This window comes from Poecilia mexicana, unplaced genomic scaffold (genome assembly GCF_051168715.1).
Source record: "Poecilia mexicana isolate PSO_F unplaced genomic scaffold, ASM5116871v1 scaffold_21, whole genome shotgun sequence".
NCBI lineage: Eukaryota > Metazoa > Chordata > Actinopteri > Cyprinodontiformes > Poeciliidae > Poecilia > Poecilia mexicana.
In genome coordinates this window covers 3,021,600-3,043,949 of record NW_028263390.1, presented here as the reverse complement: position 1 = coordinate 3,043,949, position 22,350 = coordinate 3,021,600, and the positions used below count along the sequence as shown (strand labels likewise).

Sequence of the window (22,350 nt, the reverse complement as noted above, 5' to 3'; positions counted from 1 at the left end):
TTACATTTGATACCCTGCTGCTACTTTTAAATTCATTACTGTGAATTAGCCTTTCATTTTTTCCGAGGACGAGTTGACATGTTTGCAGATTTATGATCATGGAGACAATACAAGAGCTATGCAGCATTCATAAACACAAATAGCTCAGCGTCTTTGAGCGTGTTGCAGAGGTTTCCTGTAGAAGTGGGTCAGGACAGTAATTCCTTATGAGAGGAGAGAGCAGGGGGACTGCTAAACATGTCATTCTCTGTTACACAGCAAAGAAGAAACAAGCTGAGGCACAGAGAAGGAGAAACAAAGACTGAAACAGAATAAAGAGGGAGGCGGGGAGAGATGGGGGGGGAAAGCAGCGAGCCAAGAGGAAGAGTTAGAGAAGAAAGTGAGGATCAGAGGGAAAGGATAGAGAGTTTGACTCTGGAAAAGAGAAGAGAAGCATACTGATAGGCTGAGGAAGCAAGTACAGATGGAGTGACGGAAGAGAGCGCAGTCCTCGACTGAAACAGGCGGCAGAATGTTGGGATTAATGGAAACATGCTGAGGAGGAGAGGCGGCAGATAGGCAGCTGTGCTGACTGGACCTGTTCTTTTGTCAGAGGAAGAGGAAAGATGAAAGATCCCTTTCAAACCTGGCCAGCACGTGCACACACACACACACACACACACACACAGCAGGCGAGCCATCTGGAAGGGTGTCATTAGCCAGGCTTCACAGAGATGGGGAGGCAGACAGAGCAGATAGGAGCAGCAGGCTGCAGAGGCTGCAGAGGCTGCAGAGGCTGCTGGGCCACCAGATCACTGACAACAACAATCAGGAGAAACCAGCTTAGCTGCTAATATTGACTATTATCCACACACACAGTACAGGATGCATTCAGGGATTATTACAGCCCTGCACCAGGTTTCATTTTAGTAAACGATTATAGTCTGACAATTAATTGGATAAAAAAATTTAGCACATTTTCATCACTTAAGCCTGTTTGAAAAACAACATTATAAATACATTAATAGACAAAAAAAAACAAATTCCCTAAAATGCAACATGTTCTTTGTTGAGGGTTATTTGTGTGGTCTTGCCCTATTCTGCTCGTTTCTCTGTTTATCAGTGGTGCAACTGATTCTAATTGTAATCAATTAATCTTTTAGTCATTCTGATGATTTATCGATTGATCGGAAGAAACAAGTATATTTTGCAGACTTTTGATTTAACTTTTTGCATTTTTTTATGCAAATTGCAAGGTGCAAATAATCAAAATTCTCAGTTCCTTTCTTAAAATAAGAGGATAAACATTTCATTGCAGTGTCAGTGTTCCTTTAGTGAATGTTTGATCATTTGTATCGAAGGATGTCTGCAGCTAAAAACCAAATATTGAGTTCAACATGAGAGAGGCTCAGTACTTTCTGACTGATTTAACATCAACATTTCTGATCTGCCGATTTTTTTTTGTTTGGTTTTTTTGGATTAACCAATTAATAAATGGATAGCAAAAGGTGCTAGGAAATAGTATTTTTTTTTGTTTTGGGTTGAATATATTTACACACAAAAGTTGTTTTTTTTTTTAAATGTGAAATATATTGATTATTTGTACAGTTTTGATTTAATCACCATTCTGAGGCCGATGACCTTTCAGCAAAAGACCTTTTTCAGAGTCTGTGTTCTCAGTCACATTAATCGGTCTAATCATGATTAGTCCGATGAATCATTTCAGGCCTATGCATTAAATCAGAACGAAAAGTTGAGGACAGAGGAGTGAGGCTAATTGCTTGTGAATGCAAAGCATGGAGCTCCAGTGTTCTGTCTGTCACAGCTGCTAATGAAGGCGACTAGCTATACTAGCTCCTGGTAAGGTGAGCGCTACAGCACTTTGTTCTGCTCCAAGTTGTGGTTCAGTAACTCCTCAGTTCATACTGTGTCGTCCTGCCAAGCATTGCAGAACGTTCCTATTATCCGCTTCTCATTCCAGCTCCTCGTAAACTGAAACATAAACACAGCCATCCATGGCGTTCATGTGGACCAAATGGAAACACTTCATGTCAATGAGTCACTATAAAACCAGTTTATTTAAAACAATATTTGTTTATGTGGCAGATCTTAATCCCATGAGAGAGGTTTAACAAAAATGAAGGAAAATGAGTGACAGAAAAAAAAAGAGCAAGGCGGCCATAAACGGAGGAGCAGAGCAGAACTAACAGAGCTGAGGATGACTGGCTTCCCGCTCTGCACTCAGCTATCTGATGCTGTTTACAGCCACTCAGTCCACAGCAGATGGCTATTCATTCTGCGTGGCCAGCTTCCAGAGCAAAGCGTTTGTTAACACAGGCCTGGTGCCATCGGATCAGAGCTGATCGGGATCAGATGGCATCTTCATTGAGGGGCCTCGTCATCGGCGGGGTCTCCCAAAAGCTCCTCTGCTAAACGGCGGCTGAGGATGGAGAGACGCTCCCGGTGCTTACTGAAAGGAAAGCTGTGACTGTGGAGGGAACCCGCTTCAGCAAGTCGCTTCAGCAAGCTCGGCTGGGGAGAGCTTACCTTTCAGAGGGTCGGGAATCTTTTGATTAGGCCACCAATACATCTAGAACCAGCTGAAAACGTTGGGTAAATTAACTCATTCACATTTTAAATTGTTTTTTGATTAAAAGGTTTTGCCGCTGAGATGAGGTGGTTGTTTTGGCCATTTCAAAATTGGTTTATTTCACAAAACTGCAAAGGAAGCACTGTTTTCACATCACGAGTCACAAGATCAACAGCTGAATGTTGCTACTGGCTAAAACCATGAGGAAGAAGAAGACAGACTGGAGGACGATGGGACAGCAGGTTTTTTAATGACTTATCGCATTAACAAATTTATTCACATGTGATTTTCATTGTGTTTCTTATTTAATGGAAACACACTGCAATATCAAAATTGTGCTTTTTTTACATCAGTGAAACATTGAAAAAAAGTTTGCAAATAATTGTAATGGAAACGCTGCTATAGATCACTGCATGCAAGTGAGGAAATCCATCAGAATCTGAGGAGCAGAAGTGGCAGGAGAGACAGGTGAGCAGCAGGAGTGTGATGATGACACACAGATTGGATGAAGAGTTCAATATTTGGTGAATGTGAATGCAATAGAATGGAAATGGAGGAGGAGACTAACAAATATGAACAGACTAAAAGAAATCAAGAAGAAAAAAAGGCCTGATAGTTTAAGAAAAATGAATGCAAGTGTGCAAAAGACAGAAGACCAGGATAAACAATGAAGCTAAACATAAAGCAATGAAGAAATGTGGCAATAAAAACAATTAGAAACAACAGGGCTGAAGCAATTCATCAGGATTAATGGATTACTGAAATAACTGTCAGCTAATTTCAAAATCAATAAATCATGAACTGGAGTACACAGAATTAAAAAAAAGAGCAATTTTCTTAAACAGCATACTCAGAACCAATATATACCAAATATACCTATGCATACCTATATGTTTACAAAAAATATACACGTTTTGCATTTTAGATTAAAAAAAGCGTTTGTCTGCTACATTTGTTCTACACAGAACAGATTAACTGACCGTTTCAGTTTTATCTGATTTAATTCTGTAAAAACAAAACAAAAATAAATCTTACTAAGCGCCTTTTGCTATTCAGTTATTAATAATTATTAATAATCCCTACACACGAGCAGAAAGCGCTGAGATTTTCACCTTTTTTAGTTGTTTTTTTTTTTGCTGCAGATGCATCCTTTACAAACATTCACTAAGGTAATGCTGATAAAGCATTTAAACATTTTTTTATTCAAAAGGGAATTGAATTGTTTATATGGATCTTGTACAAGAAAGGCTAAAGGTTCATTTAAAAATTTTCAGAATGTGACAATTTTGTCATCCGATTAATCAATTATTCATCAGAATAAACGATAAATGAATCATTTAACAATATAATCATTAGCTGCAGATCTAACAAACAATGATTAGTAGAGAAATTAGCAGATTATGCCAAGACCATAAATGAATAATCCACAAGTAGTAAACAAAAGCCAAAACCCAAACACGCCTGAATGTGACAGGGTAGACTTTTGCTGGGTTATTTTTTTTTTTTTTATTTCACGGTAGCAATCATTCATTTCAGCACGTGCTTTGATCTTTTTTCTTTTTTTTTTTTTCCAGTTTTCCGAAAGTCTGAATCACCTCAAACATTCTGTTTGTTGCAGCTGCACAGAGGCAAAACTTCAGGAGTGTTTTATATTCCTTGTAGCTTTGTTAAATCAGGGTAGCCGTGGTTTTTCTCAGAGCGGTTTAGGAGTGTTGAGTGTTTTGAAGCGTTCGCTCTCGTCCTCCAGCTAGAGCAGCATGGCGCCTCCATCCATCTGCTGCTCAGGCGTCTGCCTCACAGATCCAGTAATGAGGCGCTCCTGGGCCCCTTCCCATCAGACAGATGTTGACTGTAGCGACGCTCTGAGTCCCCATGCACCGGCTCACGTTGCTAAGTCCCATCAACCACAGTCTATTTAAAGGAGGGCTTTGATTGTTCCCCGGAGACTAAACGGGCTCATCCCGAGTCGGACCCCCGCGCCGTGTTTCCTCTCAGGTTAACTATAGGAACACTAAGTCTGCAGGGGACCGTAATGAGCCACTCATCATCACCATGGCAATAAGAAGCTGGAAAAGGCTTTCTGTCAAACGTGGCTCAACAGCATCACCCACTGGACGGCATTCCGGATTACAGCTAAGAATTGTTCAGTAATGAGGTTCATCACAGTTCAAAGCTCTGAACAGACATTAGTTAAATTATTTAGAGGTAAAATAAATAAGTCCAATACTTATTGGAACCTAATTTCTTATTGGCAGATGGGAACAAGCACCGTTGGTCTTGACACCTAAATAGTAGGAAGAAAATAAAACAAATACGCAAATTATTGAAAACTGAATTGAAGCCAAGCTGTTTGTTTCTTTATCAAGCTTTAAAAATGTTTTTAGGGATGCTTGATATGAGTGTTTTCAGTAGACTGATGGGGCACTGTCCCCCTGTGGCTGATCCATCAACAAAAATATGAAAATTTGCTATATCTCTGCAGGTCTTTGCATTTTGGTCATGAGTTAGTGTAAACACACACACACACATGTGTGAGACAGTGTTTATGTGCGTAGGGTGAGCTGATCCCAATAACAGAACAAAAACTTTATTTATGTGAGATAGTGGAAGACATACTAACATTGATCTGTTTGGTCAGGGTGCAAAGATATTTCAGTTTCAGCTACCTCATGAGTCTGACCCTCAGCTTGTCATTTCAGTGCTGTATTTTTCTTTGCACTTTTCACTCAGCAGAACTGAGTGAAAAGTGCAACAAAAAGTAAATGAACATATTTTAAAACGGAGTCAAAGCTGTGAATTTAGCATTTTACTAAAGAAAACACCTGGAAATTACTTGAAGAAATGGAGCCATTTAACACATAGAAAATTATGTCAGTTTTTGGAACAACAGGAAAGGGACAAAAATGACCTGAACCACCTAAATAGTTTCTGAGAGATTTCCAACAAGATAAGGACCTGTTTGATGTAATGAATAGATCTGCCTGATTTAAGAAAAATACTGTCATTAACTGGCTTCTTTCTAACATACTAATGGAGTTTTTCATTTCCCCCAGGAATTTCACTGTGGGATGGCAACTTTCTGGATCATAAAACAGAAACAAGCTCTAAACCCAGCAGTTCTTTTCAAGTTATTTCTTCTGATTCTCTTAAAGAAAAGACCTCTCTCTTGGATGTTAAAGCTTCTCTTAAAGCAAGTTTTTTGAGCGGTCTGATTGAAGTTGATGGCTCAGCCAAGTACCTGAACGACAAGAAGAAATTTAAAAATCAGAGCAGAGTGACCCTTCAGTATAAGGCCACATCTCACTTGTCTCAATTGTTAATGACAGAAAAGGAAGCCTTGAGTTCAGGCATTCTCAGTGACAAAGTACAGAACATGGCAACACATGTAGTGACAGGCATTCAGTACGGCGCAAATGCTTTCTTTGTCTTTTAGGGTGCGTTCACACTGCAGCCTGAAGTGACTCAATTCCGATTTTTTTGACGTAATGCGACCTGTATCCAATCTTTTCATGGCAGTGTGAACAGCACAGGTCGGATTCTTTTTCGAATGTGACCCATATCCGATTCGTATCCGATTCAAATGCGACCTAACGTCCAGGTCGCCTTCATCCGAACTGAACGTCACTGATTCTCAACAAATCTCACTATTATGCGTCCTGACATGCGCAAGTGGGAAGAAAAACAACAGCCATGACGAATTATATGAGGATTAAGTTGTTAATATGCTGCTCCGGCCGGATAACAACTTCAAATATGTAAGCTAAGCTCCACCGTTAGTCTCCATGTTTACTTCCGCAAACACTGAGCACTTCTTTTTATGGCAGTTGGCAGAACACTGAGAACGCTGACGCTATTGCGCCCTCTAATGCGCATGCGGGACACTTTCAAGTCGTTTGCCCGTTCAAACTGCAGAACGCATACAGGTCGCATTTACTGGCAGTGTGAACGGCCCCGGCAAAAAAATCGGAATTGCCAAAAAATTGGAATTGAGTCACTTCAGGCTGCAGTGTGAACGCACCCTTACAGTGAGAAGTTAGAACCTTCTCAAGATCAGGACTTCCAGGGCACCTTGGAGATGGCAATAAATAAGATTCCTAAAATAAGTGTCAAGGGAAGCATGTCCATGCAGTTGGATGAAAAAGAAAAGTCCCTTTTGAAAAGCATCAATTGCCAATTTTATGGAGACTTCCTCCTTGACAACCCAACAACTTTTGAAGATGCACTCAAGACCTACCAGATTCTTCGAGAAGATAAGAATAATTCTGTACCAGTTGAAGTGTTTCTGACGACACTGAAGAAATACGACTCCAATGCTCCTGCAGTAATGGGGTGAATCTATGAAGGGCTAATCACTAAAGCACAAGATGCGTTTGAAGATCTGAGCCAATTTGACATAAGATGCAATGAAATTCTGGAGGACACAGCACTGAAGAACTTACCCCATATTTACAACAACGTGCTGAAATTTTCAGACCTTTGCAAAAACTATGAAAAGCACCTCAGAGGTATCATTAAGGAAAAGTTTCCTTTGATCCGTGCAGGAAAAGAAAACGATAGTTCAGTTGAAAAACTGTTTGATGACCGAAACAAGTCACCATTCAGTCATGACAATTTAGACAAGTGGTGTGAGTCAAAGAGGCAGAGCTAACTGCCCTCAAGATCTGTCTGGGTGCAATGGAGGGCATTAAAATCATCTCCAATGAGAGAAGTTTTTTCTCAAGATGTGGTCCACACTCTGTGTTTTACTGTCACTTCTCTTGAGCAGGCCCTAGACCCTTACCTTGATCAGTTGGAGAGTTTCATTCATTCACACGATATGCTTAGCTTCAAGCAAGTCTCTGCACCTAAACAAGACCAGTGGTACCATTCAAACAGTTTGATTCAAAAACTCAGGAGCAAAGCCCAAGATTTGCAAAACATGGCCAAAGGCCTGAAGGCCAATGTCAAATTCCATTTCCTTGTAGCCGCCATGCAAAATCCCAACATTCAAGGAGCAAGCATCTACCATTACAAGCAAGGCAAACTGGTGTCCGATGATTTTTCAAAGCCAGAGGTCCTGGAAGTGGAGAAAGTATCAAACAAAGAAGACCTCATCTGGTGTAAGTTATATGTCTGCTTTCAGATTCAGCAAACAAGTAAGAAAAATAATCTCGGTTAGAATTACAACTTTGGAAATTTAATGTGTCAAAGTAAACTTTTATTTGGTATAATTCCCAAGGTGTGTTCAATCTTACGTAAGATAAGCTATCTGCAAAATGCGACAAACTGTTTTCAGTGTTTAACAGATCGTCCTTTTGTGTTTCCACCAGACACCTGTGATCTGACACTCCACCCAAACACAGCAAATTAAAACAAAAAGGCAGAATGTACATCAACATGGCAGTACTATCCTGCTCACCCAGATAGGTTTAGCAAGCCTCAGGTTCTGTGTAAGGAAGGGCTGCATGGGTGCTGTTACTGGGAGGTGGAGTGGAGTGAGGATACTGACGTCGGTGTAGGTGTTGCATACAAATCAGTAAAAAGGAAAGGTTTGCACCTTGGGGAGGTAGACAAGTCTTGGTATTTTGGCCAAAATAACGTTTGAGGCTTTGAACAATGGCAAATTACGGAGCAGCGAAGTTCCTGCTGGTGGCTGCAGAATCATTGGAGTGTATCTGGATTTGAAAGGTGGCACACTGTCTTTCTACAAGGTGTCATGTGACAAATTAGAGCACCTCTACACCTTTAAAACAACATTCACTGACCATGTTTATCCAGGTTTCTACATTTATTCAGCTAACAATTACTGCAGACTAAGTCCTGTTCATTAGTATTGCAGATGAGAAACACACTACCTAGCTTGGCTGAGGATCAGGAGAGGCATTTTTCTGCTCTTGACCTCCACTTAAACCCTACATTGTTTATAACCCTGGCAGAGTAAGATTGAGCCTAGCATCTTTCCAGTAGTTTGATGATTTATGACGATGAGCTCCTTGTCTTCGAGGTTGGAAGGCCTCCCTGTCACCACCCTAATCTGTAGCTGCCTTCTCAGGTTCTCTGTCAGATTCAAATTGGAACTCCTGTTGGGCCGCTAAAAAACATCAATATTAGTTCCAGGTGGAAAAAAAACATATTGGTAAAATCAAAAGATTATGTTAGCCCTAAATCTCCCAGCTTGAAACATTATTTTGAGCTCAACTGCATCTTGTCACATAGTCTTTAGAAGAATAACATGTCATGTTTTAACACATTGCTTTTTCAGATATCAAGTTTTGCTTGCAGATCATATTATGGCACAGCTCATGAAATAAAAACACAGAAAAGCACCATTAAAGTGTTGCTTGTTTAATCTTAATCATTGTTTCTATGGCCAACAGTGAAATGTGGTTTACTGCTAATTGTCAGCCATCAAATCAACAAATGAGTAAAAAACTTATACTTATTTTTTTAATATGTTAGAGTGAATACTGAACTTGAAACCTTGGAATAGTTGTTAGAAATTTGTCTTAGTTCTTTAACATCTAAATTGGAGTAATTTCCTTCTTACATTGCTGAAATTAAATCCAGATGGTGGTGATTCAATGTTTATCACAGATCATCACTAAAACACTTTATCAATTTTTTTCTGTATAGAGTTTGTAACATTAACAATAAAGAAACTAAGAGATGCTAAAATAACAAGTAACAAAAAAAGTATTTTTATTGTTACAGTTTGCAGATATATCATCAGCCTTTTGTGAAACTAATTTATTTTCTAGGTAACAGGGGTGATCTTTTCTTTGCAAAATCTTTTACTAATTACTTTGGACTACTCAGGGCATTTGCAGTGACACAGAAAAGAAATCTGTTAGCTTTGAGGGAAAACTAGCCACTTTTTGATGGAATAACAACATTGCAGAAGGTTAGATAATTTGACTGGTAAATGTGTTGTCTGGGGAATTGTGGGGGATATGATGGAAAAAATGAATGAAACTTGATGGACATGTATGTTAAGTTCCTCATCACATTTTCAATAAAGCAAAGCCCTGAGTTAACCACCATTTGATGTCTGCTTGTTCTGTTCAATCAGTGCACAAACATAATAGATAAAACACAAAATGCAACTTATTTAAACTGAAGTCAATGTTTACTTGAAGTAAACATAGACTTGTAAGGATGGACAACATCCAGTGATTAAAGATTTTATAGTTTTGTCATAAGACTCTTTAGAAAACCCGTGACTTTTACATAATATGTATATATTTATTTATACTTAATGTCTGGAGGCCTTGAGCTCATCTACCTTTGACTCCAACCTCTCTCAGAAAACATGACTGATGGGACATCTGCTGAATTTGCAAAAATGTGGAAAACAAGGCGTGGCTAACAGTGCAACACAGAGACACAATTAACAGCCAATGACGTTTAAATAATTTTCATGCCTTATGGCAATGAATGAACATTGCACAATGAACATTCGATTAACCCTAACATACATGTTTTATACTGGAGCCGGAGTACTCAGATAGAAAACCCAAGTATGCACAGAGAGAATATTTAAACTTCACATGGAAAGACCCCATCCATCAAATCCGGATTCCTGTGACTATCAAAAATTTCAGTCACATAAACGGTTCTCCACCGCGGTAAAGTTAGCTGGCTCTGCGTCCAGCCGGCCCAGCACACAATATACAAGTGCGCGGTAGCTCAAGACATTATGGTACACCAATTTACGTGCTGCTTTCACAATAAAAGCGCACATCCGGTCCATGTTTGACCTACTCAAAATAGGTTTCCAGCCGCTGCATTTGCAAACAGAAAATAATATATGCTGAAAAAATAATACAAAATAAAAACTAATCTCTCTCTCTCTCTCTCTCTCTATATATATATATATATATATATATATATATAGGCCTATATATATATATATATACATACATATATATATGTATATATATGTATATATACGTATATATATGTAACTATATATATATATATGTGTGTGTGTGTGTGTGTGTGTACGGAAATTTCGCGCAAGCATATAATGCTGGAGGGCAAAAAGACTAATCATTTACATGTCATCCATAGCCGCGTTAACTCTGTGAAACTTAGAAATGTAGACATTGATTTCGTGCTATGATCCACAGCAAAGTGATCTGTATTTAAGCTACGCAGATTCGTTGCCATAGCAACTGACAACAATGCCACTTCATGTTTTAGGATTTAACACCAAAAAACATTCATGAATTTTGCACACAGAACATAACATTTAGTCTGTTGTTGAAATACGTTTTAGGCTTAATGTTTAATTAATAAATAACTGCTGTGGTAGATTAGCTACCACTTCTACTTTACTGAATTATTTAGACATACAAACTGTAGCCCAGAAAACGCACATTGCATTAAAAAAAACATCTTATTGTTGTCTTACCTTTATCTATTAATGAAATCCATGCAAAGCTAATTCTGCACAAAAATATCCGTTCATCCAAAGTCAAGTCCATCCTCAGCTTGTCTTTTCTACTCCGTTTGAGAATCGTCAAACTATCTCGAAGCAAAACTTTCAGCTCCGGTGTTGGTCTTCCTTTAGTTATCATCTCCTGCTGCAATTGAAAATCCACTTTAGAAAACTGTTTAAGTGTAGAAATGTAGTATTTCATGTTGACGTCGGAAGAGAGGAGAAAAAAATTATATCGCTGTACTTTACTTATTTACTGTGTGGCTAGCTCCATGGCTAGCTCACTGTGTCTTACTCTGCAGTTGTGCAGTCACAATATCTGGGACCATGAGCGCCCCCTGCAATGAGGCAAGAGAACTGCCTGCCTCACCTGGAGTCTGTTTTCTGCCGTTTCTGATCGCTCCTCCGCACACAAAACACGATACAAACACAGTTGGTGACAAAAAAAAACACTGTACGTTATATACATAAGCGAAATTGTGGAAAATCAGTCCATATATATCAGTCCATATATTAAATGTTTTTTAATTTTATTGCCTGCGTACAGACAGGAGGAGCATGCTCTCATAGAATGGCAGCCAGTGCAGTTAGCGAGAGGTTGCGCAATGCCAGGTGAGGCTCAGCTCGCTGCTGCCACACCGGCTTCGCTTCTGAGCATTTGAATGGGAAAATGCGAAAATCCAGCGATTTTGAAGAAAAAATCATCAGAATTGGTTAAGGTAAGTAAAAAATAAATAACCTACTTTATAGTACAAACTTCAGGGTGAAAATAGCAATATAAATTGTTTTATTATTATTATTCCATTTTTCCTCCCCTGACCGCACGTCACTGACGCTTCTAATGATCGGACTTGGCGACAGAAACACAAAAATAGTTCCCGTTTTTCCAACAACGAAATGCTCATCCCTTGTTTACATTTCTGGCGCTGCTGACAATGTCGCATATAATCGGCGGTCGCTCCAAAAGATGCCCAGAGGAAATGACATTAAATTAGAAAAGAACATCATAACGCACAGTAACGCAAAGTGATTTCGTTAAGTAACTGTAATCTCCCACTTTATGGTGTATGACAAAAACATACTTTATGAAACTTCTACAGGTATGACGGATTTATAAAAAACGTAACATTGATGTGGGCATGCGCATTACCACAAGGTAAACTGGATTTACAGCAGTCTGAATCTACATTCAAAGACTAGATTAAAAGCAGAGTCTTTGAATCTTCATTCAAAGACTCTGTTTTTAACGTAGATTCAGACTAAACTTTTTGTCTTGTTGTCTTGCAGGCTGACGTTTGTAAGAACGAACCAGTCAGACTGGATAGTAGAGGATAGAATAGGTTCTCCTTTCTGTCTTTTACCTCTCTCTCCGTCTATCCCTCTATCTTTTTAGATGGAGGTTTTAGCATAGACTGAAGATGGGGGTTCGTTCGCAAGTGTTGGCACACGAAACGAAAAAGAAAGGCATAAGTGCCGAGGCCGTTTTATAAAGACTTTGTCTTTAAAGCCCCATACCTTACGCCTTCCCGCAGGAGGCTCCTTCCCGCTGGAGGCGCCTTCCCGCAGGAATGGCGCCTTCCCGCAGGAAGCGTAAGGTACGGGGCTTTAAGGACAAAGTCCTTATAAAAAGGCCCCAGCACTAAAACTTTTCTTTTTCGTCTCACGTGGCAACACTTGTGAACAAACCCTCATCTTCAGTCTATGCTAAAACCTCCATCTAAAAAGATAGAGGGATAGACGGAGAGAGAGGTAAAAGAAAGAAAGGAGAACCTATTCTATCCTCTACTATCCTGTCCAGGTTCGTTCTTACAAACGTCAGCCTGCAAGACAACAAGACAAAAAGTCTAGTGACCAAATGATCGCAAAGGACCTACATTCAAGGACTCTGCTTCTGTCGGTCATTGACGTCATCGGTGACGTATGATTCGGGCTTTGATTTTGCCAACCCAGGATCACGTGACCAGCTGAATCAATCAGATGCAGGTGACGTCACAGTCCTACTTCCGTACAGTATTTGAACGTAGGCCCTTTTCCTTTTTAGCCATCCTGCAGGAGACGTAAGGGAGGAAACCATAGACATAATATAAGCATAGACGCCTCATGGACCGCTCCGGCGCAGGAAATACGGCGGCCATCTTGGAGCGGTATACCCTCCTACTTTGCTCAATCAAAACAGCAGAAGATGCCTCAGCACTGAGGGATATTGTTGTTCTGGTCGATGGATTACTGATGCGAGGACTCCACAGACAACATTTCACAAGTAAGATGGACATATTATTTTGTATATATTGTGATTAGAATATTACTTTACTGTATTTATGTCCACCGGCGAGATACCAGCTAATATTAGCTACAGTGCTTGGTGTAATACGGGTTCAGCCCCGCTATGAAGGCTAACTGAGATTCCGTAAATCTAAAAAAAAATTATTATTCTCTAACATTGACTTAGATTATCTGACACAAGGGCCTATATTAGAAATAAAACAATATAACACATATTATAAAACTTATATTATGTGTTATAACATTCACCGGCAAAGTTTACACAGGTGGTAAAGACTATTATTTATATTCTTTCACTCTGTCAAAAGTAAGATACATCCTAAATCTTCCGTTTTTGTTTTGAAAATGTCCTAAAGACACGATGTGAGGAAGAAGAGGGAGAAATCTATAAAGAGAGACGGATTCACTGCAGCACGAATGAATCTCACATCGGATTTTGGACTCGTCGGCTGAAAAACATACACACACACACACACACACACACACACACACACACACACACACACACACACACGTTTATATATATATATAATTCAGTATTAATCATTATTTATTTATGCCATTATTAATCTTTATTTATTAGTGTTTGTATAGTTATATAAATATATATTGATATTACTAAATAATTTATTAAATAAATTATGAAGGGTGTGTGCTTTGCAATATGCTCTTCATACATCGATATCAGCATATTCCATTCCTATTCTATTAGCCACTAAGCATATTTAAATATGATGAACTATGTATTAAAAACATACTTAAAAATACAATTGTTTATAAATGTTGCTTTGATAGATGTTTGAATATGGTTTACAGTAACAAAAAGTGTGTTATGATTGATTAAATCCGCTGATACGTCATTGTGCTGCTAAACACATAACGCTGAGTGGAGTGGTGTACCGCTCCAAGATGGCCGCCCTAAATCTCGTCAGCGACAATAGGCGAGAGTGGTCCATGAGGCGTCTATCCTTATATTATGTCTATGGGCTGGACGCAGAGCCGGCTAGCTTTGCCGCTGTAATAAATCCGCCTCCACGAGACCCAAACACTAAGAACTGCCGTTGAATTTTGTTTCTACACAAAATAAGTGAATCGCGCACGTTTCATGATACTTTAATTGATTTCAATTAAAATAAATATTTAAATGATAAATTAAGGAATCTTCATTCAAACGATATTAAAAAAAAAAGAAAAAAAGAAAACGACACGTCATTTCCTGCAGTGACAGGATTTTGTTTCCGGAAAAGAAGTATACAAGAATGGCCGGCAACGAGTAAGTCGTGTTTTATATCCAAATCCATCCTGGGTTCTGTTTTGAAGTTTTCGCTGTTCTGCACCCTCACGAACAGTGTTCGCTTGACTAAGTGGTTAAAAAAATAATTATTTATGGCTAGATGATGCTTAAAATCAATAAATATGACTTCTAATTTTGAATCGCACCATATGCCACTCGGGTGCTACATTTTCTAAATATCCTGAGGAAAATAAATTCATTCTCGCTATATTACTAGCTATAATGTGATCGCGACTAGTGTTGTATAATTTGTGTCGGTCGGGTAGTTACCAAAAAAAAAAAAAAATCTTAATATTGTTTTTGTTAAACGGTACCTCCGACACTTTTTTTTTCTAAAGATAAAAAAGCTAAAATTCTGAGACTGAACTTACAGATGATTACCAGAACATTAATAATCTAAGACATTTTAAATATTCTAGTTAAAAATCTTAACAAACCCAGACGGTTTAAACCAGGGGTGGTCAATCCTGGTCCTCGAGGGCCGGTGTCCTGCAACTCTTAGACGTCTCACTGGTCCAACACACATTAATCCAACAGCTGAATCTCCTCCTAAGTGCAGTCAGGTTCTCCAGAGTCCTGCTAACGACCTCGCTATTTGACTCAGGTGTGTTTAAGTTGAGACACATCTAAAAGTTGCAGGAGACCGGCCCTGGAGGCCTGGAGTTGCCCAGCCCTGGTTTAAACTCTAACTATGTTGTTTTGCCCTTCCTTACAAAGTCTATTAAACATAGTGTTGGTGAAAATGTTGTTCATTTTGTGCAATCAAAACAAGCAAATTTTAGGAACTTTTGGGGATACTGAACCATCTTACATAGGGCCCTGCTTTAAAACTACATGATACCTAAATCTAATGGAAACATGTCTTATACATCTGAAAGTAAGTTTTCTAGAATCTTTCCTTAACCATTGCACAATAATTCTGTCCAGGTTTAGGATGTATTTTCACAGCTACGACTATTTGTTAGCATTTCATAGAATCCATTTGAAGTCTTAACCACTTTCTGCAAGGAACAGTGCATCTAAACATTATACTAAAACTACAAACACCATTATCTGTCAGCACAGAGCGAGAACGAGAGGGCTCGAATCAGAAAAGCAGTCCTCTAGCTAAAGAAATACATTACGACAAGTTTACATTGAATTAGCTCTACATTATACTATGAACGAGCAAAGTTATAAAACTTTCCAGAGCATACAATGCGCGTATACCGTCATGAGAATTATATTATGAAAAACAGACTAACTTGGTACACTGTCCATCTGCACACAGTACAAATGTGAGTTTAAATCTATTTTTGTACAAGGCAAAAACTGGATATGATCACTAATCTACAAATTTCACACAGAAGTTAGACAAGACTAACTTTACCTTCATCAGAAGTTCCTCCATCAGGCGCTCCTCAGGTTTGAAAACTTTCATGAAAGTCTGTGTGCTTGGTTGCTCCTCTTCACTGTTTTCTTCGCCATCTTTGTGTGGAGGCAGGAGGAAGAGGCTCCCCTGTAACAGCGTATTCACCAGTCAAACGACTGGAACAGAAACGACAGCCAATAGAAACATGGCAAACAAACTGATATAGTGACAGGGAATAACGTCTTGTTTTGTATTTAACTTTTATCTTTTTTGATCATTCCAGGTCAAAGAAGGTGATCAAGTTAGTTCCAGAGTATCTTCTTAAGAAGAGGAAAACATACCAGGCCATCAAGGCCACTCAAGCCAAACTTGCGCTCCTAGAGAAAAGAAAGGTGAGTGGAAAGATGACTCAGTTTCCTGGCTTAAAGGAGCAATAACAGTTCTCAAACTGTGTTTGATTTGAGTAAAATCGTGTGAATGATGCTGGTCAAACAACTGATATTACTGACCTGACCATTGTCTTCTCATCTCCCTTCAGTGGACTCTCTTGGAATTCTCCCATTGAGCTCGATTTCTTGAGTAGATTTTCTACTAGGCCAATCTGAGAACAGGAGGAGAAGTTGTGAACAATGTCTTTGATTTTTAGAATTCTAATCTGCCTGTGGTTGTAGTTTAGCAACAGCAGCGTGTTGGTGTTGGCCACGCTTCCAGATATGGAACAATTAAAGTGATAGCAAGAGGAAAGTTTAAGACATTTTGTTGCTGGCAAAGATGTCTCGACCTTAATCGCCACAATGTTTTGCAAAATATTCTAGTTACCTCCGTTAATAGCGATGAAGTAGCTAGGCTAGATGCTAGAGAAGCGTTCCATTTCCAGTAAGCTTCATAGTTTGACTCCTACTTCCTAGTTGTGAAATCATTACTGTATAAGCGCTCTGTTCTATTGTGGATATGAAGTTATAGAGAAAAATATCTCAGCAGAGACGACCCCATTGGCTAATAAACAGCAAATCATATAAACGGCTCCTCCATTACTACTCTGTGATTATAGGCTAATTGAAAAATGAGTTAACGCTGGTGTAAATATTGGACTACTTTCTTCTCCTTCCAGCGTTGTACTACTCACCTGCATGGTTCTGTTTTCCAGGTAACAAAAGGCAAACCACTCAATTTCAAGCGTTTGGAGGATTTCTTGAAAGAAAGCCACAAAAAGCACCGCGATGAGACGCGCATCCGAAGGAACGAGCACAGGCCCCCGGCCCCTCTGCCGCCTGAAAAAAACAAGCTGGCTTTTGTTATGCGCATCAGAGAGTAAGTCCTTTCTCTCAGACTCAGGGATAACTAAACAAACCAAGGTTATAGTTAACTACAGCAAACAAAATAAACTTCTGCTACAACTAATAAAAACTAAATATTTAACTAATACTGAAGAGCACACTCTCAAAACTAGCTAAAGCTAACTGAATTAGACAAACAAAGTCACAACAAAATGAAATGAAATTACAATGAAAAACCCTAAACTGTTCTAACCTGGTGTGGACTTGTAAGTTGAGACTATATTTAATTTGACGTCTAGTTTAGGTCTAAAAATGTAGGAAAACCCACATACCTATCTGGATAGTTGTGCTCTGGTTCTCCATGTTAGCAGCCGGATCATACTTCCTGCTTTACCTTTTGTCGCTGAACAATGGTGTGACTCAGATGGCAGCCAATGGGAACTGCTGCAGTCTTCATGCAGGCTGCGCACCATCTGCATGTTATCTTGATCATACTCATGAGATTGAACAGATGGAGAATCGTATCATGTCTTGTTTTGTCTGACAACACTAGCTTCTGTTCAGCCTGCCACCAGGTAATGGTCATCACACTTCTGACTAATCAAAGGCGTTGGCTTTGTTCGGTCGTGTCAGCAAACACAATCAGATCAACGTCAACAAACTGCTGCTGCTTCTGCTTTTTGACGATAGAGACAGGAACTGTCGCTCTGTGGGGTTAAACATTTCAAATGGTCGCTCCGTCTCGCAGGTCCTGGCTTTGAGCTGAGCTGCTGTGGAAGGAAAATCATTCTGGCTACCAATACAAATCCTCCACTATCACTTCTACAGAAATAAGCACATATTTGCATGTCTTATTACTCACTATAAAACAATGTAAAACACAGTGTTCCTGACTTAAGCTTATAATACCATAAATACTGAAACATTTGGTTTAATCCCAACATTCTCAGCTGTTAGAAATAAGGATTGTAGTTATTTCAAAGTGAAAGTTTCAGTTCTTCTTACTGTTATCAGTCAGTCTGACCACCTTGTTTAGGAAACAGAACAAAGAGTTAATGTAAGCTAGAACTTCATAAAGTTCTAGCTTTAACAAGAGCAGCAGAACATGACTTCTGTTGGTTTTCCTATCAAAATAATCATCACAGTTTGAATGGTTACATCGTGGATCATATCATGGTTCCGGATAAGAACTGTTCAATGTTTCAAACAAAGCCATCTACTAAACTTGGTATCTATTCCTGATTCACTTTGTATTTAAATTTAACTTTCTGACCTGGATGTCCGAGCTTTACTGGAACGTTCCGGAATCAAATGCCAGCCAACCGTACGAGACAAATGCAAACCAGCAGGAAGGACAGAAACCAAAAGCTAAAGAACCAGCTTCAGCTTTGTTCATCACCCGGTCTGGAGTCCTGTCACAGCCGGCACTGTCTGCTACAGTGACCACAGCCACTCCCACAGCTACAGGTGGCGCTGCTCCACTAACACAGTGGAAATATGGCTTGATATACACTGAAGAGTCTCTCTCTCTCTCTCTCTCTCTCTCTCTCTCTCTCTCTCTCTCTCTCTCTCTCTCTCTCTCTCTCTCTCTCAATCCCCGCCCCTTATGCCACATGTTTGTGCAGCTCTCTCAACAACAAAAAACAAACATTGAGGACCCATCACTATTTCTTTTTACTGTTTGTTTGATCAGCCAGTAAAATCTACTCTGCACTGCAGACTTGATCTGGTTTGTGATGTGAAAAGATATTCAGAATGTTGTCTATGAAGTGAGAGGAGACTAAACTTAGTCAGTCTGCTGAACTGGCTGTTTAAAGTGGGGCCACCAGGGGGCGATAGTGGAGCCTCGGAAAGATGGTTAGAAGATGCAGAAGTAACAAACTCAACCCGTTTTTTAATCATGAATATTTAATTCTTTTTTTTTTCATAAAATCTAATGATTTTAAGTCTTTATCAAAAAAAATTGTTTTAAAGCAATTTATTGAAATATTTGCCATGCTCATCTTTCTGATTGGCTGCTAGTAATAATTATTGAATAGTGCTTAGAAGTGACGTAAAGCATTCTAATAATTGGTGTTTCTTTACATATTTCGTATCATTGTCTGTGGGTTTGTAAAGGGCGTCTGTGTCATGGAGCAGAATCTCTGTTAAACCACCATGTCTGCTTTGGGTGATGGATGAATCCATGAACAGAAGGTTCTATATTTATTAGTTTTTTGTGGCTCTACAGAAATAGACATATTTATAAATTCTAAGTGTAAATTCAAAGATGTTTTTGAATATGCAAATTAAATGAGACTCATTAGGGATTAAAACCATGGTTTTGGTTCTGGTGTTTTCGGTAAATTATGACAAGGCTGCTGTAATTCCAGTCTGCCACTAGATGTCACCATGGTAAAAGCTTTGACTCATTTTTAGTATATAAAACATCTTCTTCCTGTCTTACTGTCATCCATCACTAGTTAAAGTTCAGGCCTTTAATAATTCCTGGTGAACTTTCACCTTAATCAGCAGATGAACGCAAATGGCAGCAGTTAGGGTAAGGCCATTTGGTGGATGCAGGGCGTGTCAACTTGCAAAATGAAAGCTGTCAATTTTATATATCTATTTTATATATATATATTGGCTTTTTTTTTTACTAAATGCATCAGTACTGCTATCATCTTTGCTCTATAAAACATGAACTCATGTCCACACTTTATTAAACTTTACTCTCTTCGTTATTAAAATCAGCTTAATTTTCTAATCCTGTAAATTCATATATAAATGGAGATAATCTATAATTCTCATTTTCTCTGGAATGCTATACTGCTTGTCCGATGAATGATCCTGCTGTTCGTTTTTCTCCTTTGGGTTACAAAAATGGAAATCTGCAGGTCAGACATGGCTTAAGTTATATTTTATATGAATTATACTTGGATCCAAACTAAGAGGTGTTAAGAAGTCTTTCATTTAACTTCTTCAAATGTAAAGAAACTCTGTATTAATCTAAACAGTGGCTGTATGCAGAGTTGCCTTTATTATTTGGAAACCTGTACTGCATTCTATTATGCCATTTATTAAATCCTTTTGTGTCCTGTTAGGATCAGAGGCGTCAGCCCCAAAGTGATGAAGGTGATCCAGATAATGAGGCTGAGGAAGATCTTCAGCGGGACCTTCATTAAGATAAACAAGACCTCCATGGAGATGATGAAGATGGTGGAGCCGTATGTGGCCTGGGGGTGAGTCATCCTGGACGTTGGGCTGTGACCTGGGTTTCATTGGGGGTTCCATCTGGGTCAGAGTGAACACTGGTGAACCCTTCCTACAGGTTCCCCAACTTGAAGTCGGTCCGTGAGCTGATTCTGAAGAGAGGCCAGACCAGGATCGGCAGGAGGAGGGTTTCCCTCAATGACAACGCCCTCATCGAGGAGCACATGGGTACGGCTCGACTGTGACTTCTCTGTTGACCGGTCCTGTCTAGGGATGCGTGATACATCAACATTAACGTATGTGTTGGTCATATTTTAACGTCAATGGCCTATAAGTCAAACTGGACCATTATTAATAACGGTTTGTGGAGGAGGAGGGTTTTGGTTATGTTTGTTTGGTCATGTGACAGTAGCTGCATTTTCTTTGACCATGCAGTCGCCCAATTTGACATTTTGAAAATAAATTTGCTCATTGGAAACATGGCACTTACAAAAACAATCTCACATTTTTCGATGTAAAGTTTGGTCGCTACAATGAGGTGGTTTTTCGTCTGCATCAAAATTAGTTTTCACAAAACTGCAATGGAAACACTTTTTTCATCACACAAGTCACATGGTCATTAACCGGCAGTTGCCACTAGGGCTAACAACGACGACAGGAAGTAGTTGAAGGATGATGCCACTGCATGTCTTTTTTAGCGACTCATTGCATGAACAAACTTAGTCACGTGTGATTTTAATTGCGTTTCTTATTTAATGTGTTTACACCTCAATTGGAAAATTGTGGGGTTTTTTTCTACATTGGCGTAATATTGACACAGTTCTGCATATATTTGTAATGGAAATGCAGCAAGTGATTGTGGTTCTGTGCAGGATTGCAAGGAGTTCAACTGAAGTATAGAAGCATCATCAGCACAGTGGTTGTTTTTCTCATGGTGTCAAAAGCATAGGGGGAAGCAAATATCAGTAAATATCGGCCATAACAGCAGTAATAATATGGGCTCTCTGTATCGGTCCAAATTTTGAAATCTGTCCTCCCCTAATCCTGCTCTTCATACATTCCTCTGTTCTATAAAATTAAATCAGGTCTGGCTTCCCTTAAAGTTCTGACTTTCAAGTATTGATGTTCTTTCTGCAAAATTCCCAGCATAGATCCAACATTCCTTCTTCCTCCTTCAGGTAAAACTGGCATCATCTGCCTGGAGGACCTGATCCACGAAATCTACTCAGTCGGCAAGAGCTTCCGAGCTGCCAACAACTTCCTGTTGCCTTTCAAGCTGTCGGTGCCGCGCCACGCCGCCAAGGATAAAGCCGGACTGCTGAAGGATCTGGGGAACCCTGGCTTCAGAGCCACAGACATCAACTCCATCATCAGACTGCTCAACTAACAAACACGCACAAGACGTCGGACACTGAGCTCCACCTTAAAGGAAGGCCGCATTTGTCGCAGAGCAAATGTTGAGATGGAGAGAGAGAGTATTTCTCGGGTCGGATTCTGACCCTGCGTCTGTTTCCTGGTGTTCTGGTGTCGCACTGCAGCAGGCTGGGAGATAACCTAGTCATGTAAAATAAGGACTTTTGCTTTATTCGTGTTGTTTTGCACAGGTTATGATGTGTTCCAGAGAACAAGAACTGAAGCAGAAGAGTTCAGTGGAAAATGGAGACTTTATTATGAACACAGGGACATTCCTCAGTTTGTCAGAGGAGTTTTGTCTGTAATAGATCCAATAAATCATTCAGGTTCATGACTCTTTACAAACGCGTTTACTGTGTTAAGCTGTTTGTATTTTGGTTACAAACACAATGTAATTTACTGCTAATACAGATGAATTTTCATTAAAAAAGTCACTATACACACTACACAGTGTCATTGTGTGGGCTAGTCCCATTGTGTGGAAAATGCTGGAAGGTGATTTTTTTTTTCTTTTCTGATCACTATAAATATTTTCAAGTAATTTTATATCAA

General features: G+C 39.3%; 2 protein-coding genes and 1 pseudogene across 5 annotated transcripts in view; 2 read left to right on the top strand and 1 right to left on the bottom strand.

The window, feature by feature from the left end:
* Positions 1 to 16,512, bottom strand: part of LOC148152902 (uncharacterized) — a 26,534-nt gene extending 10,022 nt beyond the window's left edge. For 2 of the 4 annotated variants that reach the window (XM_088002238.1, XM_088002241.1), the window contains exons 1-3: positions 16,426 to 16,512; positions 16,258 to 16,293; positions 15,935 to 16,063 (exon numbers count right to left, since the gene is read on the bottom strand). The gene's annotated coding sequence lies outside the window, so the exon portion shown is untranslated. Of the gene's footprint in view, positions 1 to 10,961; positions 11,134 to 15,934; positions 16,064 to 16,175; positions 16,294 to 16,425 lie in introns of those variants that run through there. The other 2 variants (XM_088002239.1, XM_088002240.1) reach the window with 2 other exon arrangements.
* Positions 6,219 to 12,582, top strand: LOC148152903 (neoverrucotoxin subunit alpha-like; annotated as a pseudogene).
* rpl7l1 (ribosomal protein L7-like 1) lies at positions 14,457 to 22,244 on the top strand. The gene is made up of 6 exons (XM_088002242.1): positions 14,457 to 14,544; positions 16,200 to 16,308; positions 17,064 to 17,227; positions 20,277 to 20,414; positions 20,504 to 20,613; positions 21,564 to 22,244. The coding sequence occupies exons 1-6, from the start codon at positions 14,531 to 14,533 to the stop codon at positions 21,770 to 21,772; spliced, it is 744 nt and encodes a 247-aa protein (XP_087858368.1). The 5' UTR covers positions 14,457 to 14,530; the 3' UTR covers positions 21,773 to 22,244.
* The last annotated feature ends 106 nt before the right edge of the window (positions 22,245 to 22,350 follow it).